Raw genomic sequence first — 13,373 nt, 5'->3', positions numbered from 1 at the left:
CTAGCTTCTGTCGTACTGCAGTGGATGTTGTGAAGTAGAAAATTCTTTGAATAAAAAAAAAAGAAAAAAGAAAAAAAGAAAATCTCCCTTGATATTTATGTGTACTCTTAGAATGCTGAGATCTGTTGGCCTATGTTAAAAAAACAAGAAGAAAACCAAAGAACTTTTTTCCTTATGCGCCCAAGGAGCTCTAGAAGTTGTCAGTCATAACCTGTGCTGTGGTCTGAGATGCACGTGGCAGAGGCACCCCCCTCCATTTGTGCGGAACTCGGGAGGTTTGCCTCCCCACAGGTATGTGTGCCCAAAAAGGGCACATTGCAGGACCAGGGTGACAGCTATCATTTATCTTTGTCATATCCCAATTCCTTTTCAAAGTCAATGCTGCATGTATTTAAAAAGAATTATGGGAGCCGTTAAATTAGTAAAAATACTGATAAATTTTTTTGTCTCTTTCTGAATTCAAGTTTATATACTAAGGTTGCTGGGAAAAGCATCCAAAATGTTAATCAGAAGCAAATATTTAAGAATGTCCCTACTCTAAGCAGGTAAAGATATACATGCTGATACATTTGCTGAGATTGCAGGTGTTATTGGTAGATCTAAGCAATACACTGTTAGAGTGCAGAAGCTGTAAAGAACTGGAATAACCTGCAGAGAGACAAAAAGCTGTTTCAGGATAGCTGCAGGTTGTTCACTGTGCTTTATCATAAATGCTGCTTGTAATCTATTTATTTAGCCTGAGAAAAAATGAAGCAGGAAGAAGCTTCAAGTTTGTGCAAAAGCCCCACTTGACCTCTTGGTAATCTGCTGAATTAAGTAACTGTAACAGTCTTTGGGCAGCTACTCAAGATGCCTTGTGTGTGCTCCCAAGTGTCACAGATTTCAGAGAAGCAGAAATAACATTTGCAGGAATGCACAGGGGATAGTGAGGCCACGGTTTTGGGTCAGGATGAATCAGGGGTGGGCAGAATTACGCAACTCCCATTTTGGACGCAGGAAGGCAGCTTTCTTCCCTCCGACACTGTTATCTTCGAGCATGTACTTACCGACCCCAGTTCGGGCTGAGCGAGAAGCTTGGCTGCTCCCTCCTGTCGTGGGGTAAGTGAACGTTACAGGGCAACATGTAAAAAACTAAAGACATGCCTCTGTCAGTGACTGGTAAGTGACTTTTGCTTGTTTAAAGGGTGGCTGATTAGGTCAGGGTAAAGTCATAGGAGGGAGAAGCATTAAAAAGACCACCCAGAGAGAGAAATAGGCTTTTTCATCTCTCACTGGAGCCATGAATTCTTTACTTTCTGCAGTAGTTATAGGCCACTAGGGAACGATCTCCTTTAAAGTTTCCTATGATGTGGTAAGGAGATGCAGAGATAAAGCATGGACTCAATTTTAATCTTACATTTTAATTAGCCCTTATAATTCAGTTCAGTATATCTTATTTGTTCAAAGCCAGGATGAATTATCACACAGCATTAGTATGTGAGGAGTCATTCTTTCTGCGCTGTCGGGCTGCTGCCCTCTTCTTCTTTTCAGCAGCAGTTTAATATCTGCAGCATCTATTTAGCATACATGTGTATGTGCTGGAGGGGAGGGGACATCACTTTCCTTTTAGCATTATTTTCTAAGGAAATAAGACTCATACAGCAGTTCCAGCTGTTGTGCGTGTCTTTCCAGTTTCCCCCCACGCCTAAATAATTTCTGAACCCGTTGGCCAGTTTCAAACCAAATTTGGAAGGCCAGTAGAAGACTCGGAGACAACCACGCTGCTGCAGGTACATCTGCTGAAGGGAAAGCCAAGCAAAACAGAGCTGCTGGACCTTCTGCTGGGCCACAGCCAGCAGCCACCCCCTCCCTGCGCCCTGCTTGGATGCCAGCCCCAGCTCTCCCATGTCCCTCTTGCTCAGTGCATGAGGGGTGTGGGGGGACGGGTTTTGAGGAGGGGAGAAAGACCTGTTGGGTCTTCTGCTTGGGAAGGTACTTGCCTCTAGTCCCCAGAATCAATGTAAGAAATATTTTGGATTTTCTATTATTCATTAGCAGACTTAATGTGTAAAGTTCTTGGTTTTCTTAAAAAAGTCTTTTTTGGTAGACAGTCTGTATCAGCATTGCTGATTTTTATTTTTTTTAATATTACTTTTTTAAACAGACACAATGGCCAACACTAACTAATAAAAATGAGTAAATCAGGCTGCTGTAGCGGCAGACAGTGTTACAGCCAGCAGTGCTGATCAGTTTGGACACTTTCCTTCAACTCTGACCTGAATTATGGGTAGTAGTAAATCACATATTGAATGAAGGCAGAGATAGACAAAGAGAGATTCAGTCTGGATAAACCCAAAAATAAATTTAGTTTCTGAATATTGTTCGGGTTTTTTTGTTATTCATCAGTTTTGTGGTTTTTTTCATGCAGAAGCAGCTCTAAAAATTGCAGTTTAACACAGCAATTTGATATTACAGCATTCCCTGTTCTTGGGCTCTGTAAAATGTGTCTGTAGCCAACAAACAAAAAGGAGGTAAATCATGAAGAATTAACTTGACTAGATGTCATGCAAATAAGCTGCATGTTTGAAAGCAGGAGCGTGCTCTGTGCTGACAGCGTGGTGTCTGAAAGCCTTGCATGTTTGTTAGTTGATCATTTGTAAGGGTTGGGTGATACATTTACAATTTTTTATGGCAAATACCTCACTTTGCCATGACTTAACCTATATATGTCTTTGGTCCACTGATTTGGAAATAGAATTTCACTTTTAAATTTTTTATGGACTGGTAAGAGGTCAGTAAAACCAAGGTGATTCTGTGATGCTGTTTTCATTGACTTAAGATGAGTCATGGGATATTTGTCACAATACGTAGATTTATTAATAACATTAGGATTCTTGTTTCTCTCTTTCTCTGGGACAAGTAATACATGCCTGTTACGTGTTTTAACCGTGCTCTACTACCTTTGAAAATAGTGTGCTGGGCAAATGTGTGGAGCTGACGTAACAAGATGCTGAACGTCCATAACCCTGTGCATGCAATCTCAGGTAAACTGTATGAACGGCAGTAGTTCAGTCAGCTCCCACTGATTCTGTACAGCTCAGCTGTGCGAGGGATTGGGCTCTTTGAACGCCTCCTCGAATCAACATCTTGAAACAATGATTGCAGCCTAACATTAGCTACTAAAGTAGTTTCACGTTGTGGATTTTTTTTTCTCCTTTAAAAAAATCATCCACACCTAGGAAATGTCATTAAAAATATGGTAACAAAAAAATCATTACCCTCTGGGTAAGCTCTTAAAAGCAGGGAAATGTTAGCTAAACTTACGTGCATGGCCTTAACACTGTGTCTTTATGTGTGTTCATTATAATCTATACTTTTTGCTAACACATCATGAAACACTTTCTACCATCATGTGAGGTCTACCTTGTAAAGTACACATTTCATGAATGGCCACATGGTGCTGTAATCCCTCCTACATCTTTTTTCCTTTTTTATACTACATTTTTTTAATGATGTGAGTGTGTAATGATTTTTTTTAACTGTGACTTGATGGAAGGCTAAGCACAAATTTGACATGCAGTTTGACCTTTGTATGGTCTAAGGGTTTTTTTCAGGTTTATTTTTTTAAACAACATTGCTCTATGGTGAGTTTTTCCACAGATTTTAAGATTATCTGATTTAAAATTTATTTCCCTAGATTTCCTGTGTTCTTTGCATAATAAACTTTTAGCTTTCATTCAGCTGGTAATACGATATTCTCAGAATGGAGGTGGTTGCTTGAAATTTAGTTACTGAAGGTGGGATCAGCCATAACAGCTAAATTATGCCTTTTTTACTGTTGTTTGATTTCTGTGCTCATGTTCACACTGTAGATTATATTACCAGTTCGGGAGTAAATTAATTTAAGAAAGATGTTGATTACTCCAAAAGAGAATAAAGAGAATGATCAGAGATAAAAAATTGACCTGTGAGGAAAGATTGAAAGGGCAGAGAAAAAAAAATAGAGAAGACTGGGAAAGAGGGGACTGTGATAACACTTTGGAATTTTATATTAAAAAGGTTCTGCAGAGATAAAAGGACTATATGGTTCCTTATGAGTATTGATAGCAGAAGTGGTGGTCTTAAATTGCATCAACAGAGTTCTAGATCAGACGTTTAGGAAAAGGCTTGAACAATAAGGACAGTGAAGCAACAGAGTAGACTGTATTTGAGGATTTTGGAGCTGGTAGTGGCAATTACATAGCTGATCCTACCTTCAAGCAAAAAGATGGATTGTGGCAGTCCCAAGTAATTTCCAGTCTTTCTTATCCTTGCGTAATGCACAATACAGGCTATTTAGGTTTGAACCTAAGCTTTCATCTTTCAGGAAGGAAATTTAAGTCTTCATTCAAAAATCACCAGTACTAGAAAATCTGCTGCCCTTGGTAAATTCTTCCAATACTGAATTGTTCTCTCAGATTATAAATAGTGAGTTATTTTTCCTCTTAGTTTTTCTGAGAAATCCAATTGACTCCTTCTCTTTGGATCTCAGAGTACATTTGCCCACTATGTAAAGACTCCTTTTACCAAATTTTTCCTCTATGTAAGCTTTCATGTGTAATTTCTTACACTCCGTCGTGCAGTCACCTCTCAGCCTTCTCTGTATTTTTTCTCTTCTCATTTTCTTTTCAAGCTGAAGGTTTTCGGTTTTTTGACATTTTTCAATTGCAAGGCATTTTTTTCATCCTTCTTGTGACTCTGCAGTGAACTTTGTGCATGCTTTGCTTAAAATGGACTCTGTTAGTGGTCACATTGGTGCTGTGCCAAGTCTTTGCTCCTCTCTGCTCCTGCTTTTGCTTCTCAGAAAAAGGGAAACTAGGATTATTCTGGCCTGTAAGGTCTCACATGCTACTGATAATCTCTTGAGGCGTGCAAGTCCTTGCCAGAACTGCTCCTTCCCTGTGGGTGTCCTCTGCTTCTGGTTCTAGACGCTTTGGGTTTTATTTGCCGTACTACAGTGCATGATGTTTGCTTATGTCTTGCTCGCCCTGTGGCTCAGTTGGCTCTTTATCAGCAAACTGCTCCCTTCATTATTCTCTCCTTTTGCAACTTTGTTATCTGAAAATGTTATCAGTAGTTTTGCACTTATCTTCTGAATCACAGATTATCGTGTTAAACTGTGTAGATTCAAAGCCTCAAGCATGATGATATCCACAGCTTGCTCTATGTGATGGTGATTACGTAGAATTTCACATCTGGGACAGGGTAGCCATGTTTTCAATTTCAGTTACATTGATTTTTATATTCTATACATTGTATACATGATACATACTGCCCAGTTACAGTAATTTTTTTATTATACCCAGTTCACTGTATTTCAGTTTCCATATAGACATTCTTAGCATTATCTTGAGTAGTTCTCTGCGACAGCCATTTCCACAGGACAGCTGGAATCACCTGTGACACTCCTGATAATGTATTCATACGAGAAGTTGAATATGCAGTACCGAGTACATTGCAACATCCTTTGCATTATAAGCTTCCTAAGAAGTTGAGTCCTGAGATTTTATGTGAACATAACTACCTCAGCCAAATCTGTGGTCTCATCCAATTTTGAAGATGTATCTTTTCTACACACCACGTTTGTTGATTTAATACTTTCCAAAGAGCTGTATCAGCTGTTCTGCTATTTGCTGGAAATTTATTGTAATAATTTGTGATTAGTTTTTCTCTTACTCTATATAATGTGCAATATTTGCATCTCTGAATTACAATGAAATGTTAATCAGAGGTCCAGAGAGATCCTGAGCCAGACCTTTGGAAGTCTTGAATGCAAGGTATCTGGAATTAAGTGATTTTAAATAATGCAGTTTGACTATAGCTGCTGTTAGTGCTTTGTGAGGAATTAGTGTTTTCTCTCTTACTTGTTTCCAGCTGTAACTTTGCATTACATAAATGAAAACACAATTAGTATTTCCTTCTCAAGTGTTGCCTTTACTTGACTTGGGGATGCTATACAGACCCAAGCAGGATTTGTATCAGTGTTGGCGCTGTTCATTATAAATTTACGTAGTAAACTACTTTGATATCCTGAGCATAATGAAAAAACCCTTATTGTTTAGCTTGCATGAATGTAAAAGATTGACAGCAATACAACATAAAATATTCTGGGAGACTTAAAGGGTAGTGAAACAGAGAAATACAAGGCTTTATAGTGTAATCTTTTAGCCATTTGCTTGTCTGAGGCAGTTTACTAAGCAATTCCCAGAGGACTCGGTTGTGATTTTTACAATGACATTACTCAGCCACGTCACTTCAGAAGCTGAGATTTCTACCATTGAAATCACAGCTCCAGAAAGGGTCATTAATGAATGGAGTGTGCCAGTTTGCACTATTTTACTGCTAACCTTGAACCACTGGGCAGTTTGGATCCCCACACAGACCTCCCATTCAAGGCCAGACCAGCCAAGGACACAGTTTTGAAATGAAAAGGTTAATCTCAACTCACTTTCCTTTTTTTCCCTCCCAATTCCAAAGAAAAGCTTGGAAACATGACCACAGCGTAGGGTGGAGGCACAAAAGCTGGAAGCGAGGCACTACAGACAAAACCAAGAAGATAAACTCCTTGATTTTGGAGGCTGGCAATACCATGTAGTCCCAGGCAGGTGGTACCTCAGCCCGCTCCTCCGGGAATCTTTGCAGCTCACCCTTGAGAAGGCTCGTTGGAGCATCCAGCAGGTGCCTGGTGCCTCATGTGCAGAAGAGGGTTGCTTTGCACAAAAGCATGCTAATACAAGATGTTACAGTAGCTTTTCATTTCAAGATACCTTTTTCAGAAGATAGATTTTGATGTAACTGCATCTTAGTGAAGTCCTAAAGAGGTGAAAGTTGTATGTTAGTGCTTTTACCTAACCTCCCGGTGAAGCTGTGCTGCAGAGCAAGTGATGGAGCTGTAACATAATTGATGAGTAAAGCGTGCTGGGCAGTTGTGCTCTCCATGTGTGATTCTCAGCTGTATGAAGCTGTAATAGGAAATCGTGTTTCTAAGGACACAGTATGCCTGTCCCTATTACTATTAGGTGACTGTCAGTTCTTGTTTGCTTCAGTTATATTGAATTTCTAGCAACCAACTCATTTGTTTAAGGGGAGATGTTTTACATTAAAAGATTAAGAGGCAGCCAAAGTTCTTACAGAGAACAGGGTGGGAGTCTTCCTCGAGGAGTGTGGTTTGCCTGCAGGAATGAAGAAGCCTGCTTCTGCTTGTGCAAAGAGTTTTGTGCTGAATGGAAATGCAGCGGCCTCCTGAAGTGAAGTGAAATGAAAAATAGTAGGAGCTGAGAGATCCTCCGTTTTAAAGCCAAGCAAATAATTTTGGTTGAATTTTTAAAATTCTTTTATTTCTTTTTTAAACTCATCTTATAAGGGGTTTGTAAATGGTTTTGAGCAAAGATTTTGCTCATGTAAATAATAAAATTGGAATTCATCAGAGACATTTTTCTAAGGGGCAGACCTGCAATATCTGGCATACTTCTCAGGCCTTTTTTTTTTTTTTTGTGCTTTTATTAAAAAAGGGGTGGAGGAATATATTATTAATGAACCTAAGATTGAAGCCTGCAAATATTCTAGTTATTTTGGTGAGGACTCCAAAAATATACCTGTCACAACAGAGCAGTTAAAACTAATAGGATGTAATAGTATATACTAAATAAATCAGGAGAAGTTAAGTACAGGAAGAGCACTGCAGAGGATCAGTGTACACATTTTCAGTGCTCTGCTGGCGTCGTGGTGTCCTGGTCCACTCTACCCAGTTGCAGTGATGCGATGCTGGGCATGATAATGATCAGGTACCTTCATCATGCAGGATCCAATCTTGATCCCACTCAGGGAAGGTAAGCCTTCTGCTCAGGCCTAGAAAAATATGATTGTGTCCCTTTTTGAATCCTTCATAATAGGTATTTGAGTATAAATAAAGTGACATGATGTATAATGAGAGCACAGTATGTTGTTGTTTGCAAGAGCACTTTCATGTGGGTGGTGTTAATTTGAAAAGTTTCACTCTGGAGAGCTAAGTAATATTTAGTATCTTGTGATTGATAGGTACCTAAAAATATGGAGAACATACTTGAACAAATGGAGCATTGATTTGCCTTTTTTTTTTTCTCTAAATAGCTTAAGGTTATTGATTTTTTTAACCAGTAGGATTTTTTATGCCATGCCAGTGCTGCTTAGCTTCCATAAAAGAGTCTCAGTACAGTCCATAGAAACAAATGGTTGGAATTGAAGTATTATAAACTATGTTTTAAAAAAAAAAAGCAGATTTGAATAAGAGCCAGAACAGACTTAATTTTTCTAAAAATTCCCTGCTTGTAGCCTGGTGGAGCAACTGCAGCTGGGTGTATACCAGGCTGGTTACAGTGTGTAGAAAATCAGAAATCTGGGCTGTCCTGTGTTTTGGGGGGGCACAGTCTACATTTCAGAAATGAGAAGTTCCTCTGTAGCTCTTTGGGAAAGAATGCCCTCCCATCTCAGCCGTCCTGTTGGGACGAACAAGCTTGCATGTGCCTCTTCTCTCAGAGCTGTTGGTACTGAGTTTACAGTTCATGTGTTCAGGGACATGACCTTACCAGCAAAAGGACGGGCTCTGACACTTTGGTGGGTTGGTTATGCAATCTGACCCCTCCTTTTACTTCAGAAAAGACAATGTGTGTTGAATATTTCTATCTAGACAACTCATAGCTGCCTGCTTTTGATTTTTCTCTCTTCTGAGGACCCTTTAGGCTTAGTGTCCTCTACAAAACCCAGGGCAGGGTAGCCCTGCTCTCTTGCTTCTCTGAATCTTGTAATCTTTCTGTCTCTGTCTTAAGACAGCTTGCTGCTGACATCGCTCCTTACTGTCTTCATTGCTTCCCCTTTTCTTTGCTCTTCTCCACTCCCTTCTGTCTTTAGATTATTGCTGATCTGCATCAAGCAGCAGGAAGATAATGTGTTCAGTAATTTAGGTGCAACCTATTCTTGCCAGCAACCTCACTTGAAAAATGTAGTTTTCATGGCTACCAGCCATGGCATTCACCAAAAGCTTTCTATTTGAATAAATATTGTCAAAGCTTTATGCCCTCATCGTTCTAAGGTATTTGCAGGAATACTTTTTTTTAATGTAGGTTTTATTTTTGTATGAAGACAAAAAGCAGCAAAGACAAGCTCAGAGAAGAATTCAGGGTACTGAACTGAGGATACTTCCCTTGCACACCCATGTGCAATCTGGGCTATGCACTAATCAGGAAGCAAGGAGCATCTGCCTTCTTAATTGGAGTGTTTCAAAGTTTTATGCTGTCTGTGCAATTTCAAATTATGGCAGCGATCCTGCAACACTGAGGTCAGTGAGATTACTGATATGCATAGTTATTCATGAGACAAGCCCTTGCAGACTGTATTTAGTGGTCTGGGGAATCACACAGAATAAAAATCAAATTGAAGCTGTATGGGATTTTTCTCTTATCTTTTACTAGAATTCGTATTTTTAAACAATTTTGCTGACTCTTTAATATTTATGAGGAGCCCTGATCTTTTATTATACATATTCAATTATTCATCTGACTTAACAGATGACAAGAAGCCGAGAGGGAGTTTTTTTTAATCTAAAGGGTGTCTTCAGTTTTCTCTTCTTATATTTTACATTTTAAAAGAAAATATATAAATTGTGACTCAGAAAATCATCAGAACAGCATTTAAATACTTAAATATGGCTATGTCCTCAAGCTCCCAAAAATAAAGCGTAAGCTCGTGCCTAAGTAAGAATTGTTCTCCTAAATTAGGGAAACAGAAGGGAGAAACATAATTCATGTTCTTAGATCAGGCAAATTCCAAGTTGAATTTATCCTATGAACTTCTCAATCCAAAAAGGCTTTATTTTGTTCTTTATCTCCCAGCATTTGTAGTCCATAAGTGTTCCATAGCGTCAATGTCCGTTCTTCAGTTTTGACCATGGGAGAGTGTAAGCAACTTTCCTTTTTTTCTTCTAGTTAGGCCTGTTCTCTTGATGCTGTGTATCAACATAAAATTTGCAGTCAGTATTTTAACACTGTGAAAATACAGTATTATCACAGACCTTCTCAAGCTCCCTTTTTCTCCTTTCCTCTTTTTTTGTATACCACCTATTAAACTGAAGATGTTTGTCGTTAACTACCAGGAGGAGGTGTACAAGAGGGTAAAGCCCAGCTGATGAGATTGCTCTGGTTTATCTTCTCATCTCTAAATTGCAGGTACCTATGCAGCATTTTGCTTTTGTGCAGAGCCTGGTCACAGCTGGTTTTACTCTTTCCTTTTCCTTGGACTTGCATGTACTTGAAATTGATACTTAATTTCTTTTTTGAAGCGGGAATTTTCATATTGAGTTTTTAAAAAAAATCTTCATGAAGTGTGTAGTACAAGGATAAGGCGTTGCATAACCATGAAATAACCTCAAATCCAGCTGGTGGTGCAGGCTGGGGGTGAGAGAAGGAAGATCTGCACAAGTTCCAGCAAATACAAAGATGGAAATACCATGCATATCTGTCATTTCATCCAAAGGAAGCCTTTTGAAATAAGCTTGAATGTTGCAAAACCCTTTGCACATTACTACACTTACTTACTATACAGGTGAAGGTGAGCCAAGGCTGCCTTATAGCAGTTAGTGTTAGGTGGTGCCTGCTCTGCGATGGCTTCCCAGGTGGGAAATGTGTTGAGAAGAAGAAATGCTCATTCTTGGATTCAGCTGCAGAAGGTTCTTCATCTGAAAGCAGCAAGGAGAAAACTCAGGAAGCAAAACTATTGACACAGTGGAAAAAATGGTCTTAAACTGTTTGTAGTACACATGGAGCTTAATGTGATACCATATTTACCGTTCATCCTTAAGAGATCTTACATGCTTTTACAAAGTTTTGGTAACTAGTTGTAAGCTTTTCGGTTTCATTCCTAAATTTGTAAAAGCTCTGAACCTCTGTAGGGAATAATTTGAAAACATTCAGATGAAAGATGGATACCTTCTGATAAGATTCACCCATTTTTTTCCTACCAGGTTTGGAGGAGACCAGCCGGTGTACATCAATATCATTAGAGATCCTGTCAATCGGTTTTTATCCAATTATTTTTTTCGACGTTTTGGAGACTGGAGAGGAGAACAGAATCACATGATCCGTACTCCCAGCATGAGGCAGGAGGAAAGATACCTGGTATGTTTAAATAAAAGGCTCTGATTACCAATTTCCCAGATCGTCACACAATGTTGATGTTCAAACTGTGTGCTTGAAAAGTGGGAGACTGAGGCATCTTCCATCTTGCATTTTTTCATCTGTCTTTGTCTTGCCTGCTACTTAGTTTGGTCAGCTTTAGTATGTAGAGTGTTGCTGATGGATTCAGTGATCCAGTTTGATCTTGTATAAGCTGACAGCAAGTCCCAGACTGCCACCATTGAATTACGGTCCTTTCACTGAGTTGGATTTGCACTGTATAGTGGTTAGGCATAATAATTCTGCCTATATTTATCACTGTGAATATTCAGACAGATTTTTAGGTTGAAACTATGTCTGTAACTGTGCAGCCTCAGAGGAAAATTGGGAAACAGAGCAATTCAGTGAGCCCAAACCTCTAACATTCTTGCTGGTAAGTTGTGCATAGTGTTCTTTATACCAGGGCTCTGATCTCAATTCTTGGTTTGGTTTTGTTGCCTTTTTTGTATTAAGAAGGTGGCAATAGTGCTGGATAAGCTGTTCATAATAAGTTCTAATTTTGTGCAACTGCTGAACTGTCATAATGCCTGTCAGTCTTTGTCACAGACCAAGGTCCCATGACAGTAGGTGTTCTACAAATGCTGAATGAGAAACACAGAAGCTGGGGAGGTGGTCAGTTTGTTTGATACTGATCTCTTTGCATGCACACTGACACCTCCCTAAGAAGACAAAACGGTGGAATTAATTCTTACCCTCTCTATAATGGAGATCCAGTTTGATTTGACTCAGCCTTCAGCCACACTTGAACCTGCAGAGGGTTCAGTGACACAGCGGTGACAGGACAGCTTGGTGGTCTGCTGTGAGATGTTGCAGGCCAGACGTAAGGTCAAAACAAGAGAAGGCTGTGGGTTTTGGAGAACAAAGAGGATGTTTTGATGATGTTTTGGAGCGGCAGTAGAGTACAAGACGTGGTGCGGGTGAGCCGTAGACAACACAGCTCTGAATGACTGCCACGCAACACGTTTCGGTCCTAGCTGAGGTCACATGAATCCAAGGAGGGCTGAGGTTTTTTCCGTGTGACAGGGCTGTGTTGATGTCTTTTGAGCTTTGCTACTGTTGTTTGTCATGCAAAGCCCTGTGAACAGGTAAGCTTATAAATTATGAATAATTAAGGGGGGGGGTATCAGTGTAATTGTGTGTAGCTTTAAACTTTAATGACATCTGCTATACAGATATGAACTCATTTCAATAGTGTTGCAAAGGGTTTCTCATTTGCTATATGTCTAGAGATACCAAAGAGGTCCCTGCATCAGCTGTGCAGGTTTTGACCTCCTGGTGTGCCGAGTTGGAAGGCAGTCCCAACAGCTTTGCATGCTGTGTGCTGTGTGCATGGACTTTGGTTTCTTTGTCTCTGAATGGGACGGGGGGGTTGCAGAAATGCATGCAGGGTGGGTTTTCTACTACATTATTATTTTGTTAGCACTGTCATGGTTTCTTTTTTGAAAATCTTAAAAATGAGCAGTACAGTCTGTACTTCGCTCTGAGTGCCTCTACTTCTCACTTGAAGTGGAACATGCAGTGATTGGCACGTCTCGTGACTGACTGACGCTGTAAAAGCTGGTGTTAATTCAGTACCGCCTGTGCAGTTTAAAATGCGGTATGTACAGCCACTGAAATTTTACTTCAAGCAGAACTGAAATGAATAGATCTAATTCCTATCATTTGTGTTGGTTTGAAAGCTAATAGAAAGAAATCACCTTGCATTTTCACTGGGGTGTTCTTTAAGAAATTAATTATTTATATGCACACAGACATATGTGTACATACACAGATCAGTACAAAAGCTATAATGAAAAGGAAATAAAAAAAGGCCATCTGAGGTCAGTAGTCATTTTGTTCAAAAGGCAGTTTGTCAATCAGAGACACTATCAGCATCCTTTATAAAAACTAATTTTGCTTTTTCATTTTGATCTTCTCTGTTGGTAATTCAGTGTTAGAATCCTGGAAACGTTTTTGGAATCTGTTCTCCATCCCTCCTTGGCAGGCATTGGCTGTCACTTGCACTGCTCAAAGAGGGCAGTTGCTACTGTCACAGTAACGTATAGGCCACCCACCAGTGAAGTTCATTTTAACAAAAGCCACTCACTCATTCCGCATGTTAAGCATTTTTAAGACTTGTGCTATCCAACCACATAATATACTGCATGACTG

General features: G+C 39.6%; 1 protein-coding gene across 2 annotated transcripts in view; it reads left to right on the top strand.

Moving 5' to 3' along the window:
• The window catches only part of UST (uronyl 2-sulfotransferase), a 174,062-nt gene that overhangs the window by 95,334 nt on the left and 65,355 nt on the right, over window positions 1-13,373 (top strand). For both annotated transcript variants that reach the window (XM_075036013.1, XM_075036014.1), the window contains exon 5: window positions 11,012-11,165. In XM_075036013.1, the coding sequence (XP_074892114.1) occupies window positions 11,012-11,165 (154 nt within the window). The remainder of the gene's footprint in view (window positions 1-11,011; window positions 11,166-13,373) is intronic.

Source organism: Buteo buteo, chromosome 9 (genome assembly GCF_964188355.1).
Source record: "Buteo buteo chromosome 9, bButBut1.hap1.1, whole genome shotgun sequence".
Classification (NCBI taxonomy): domain Eukaryota; kingdom Metazoa; phylum Chordata; class Aves; order Accipitriformes; family Accipitridae; genus Buteo; species Buteo buteo.
The sequence above is the reverse complement of the archived record's forward strand: the minus strand, read 5'-3'. Positions and strand labels throughout refer to the sequence as shown.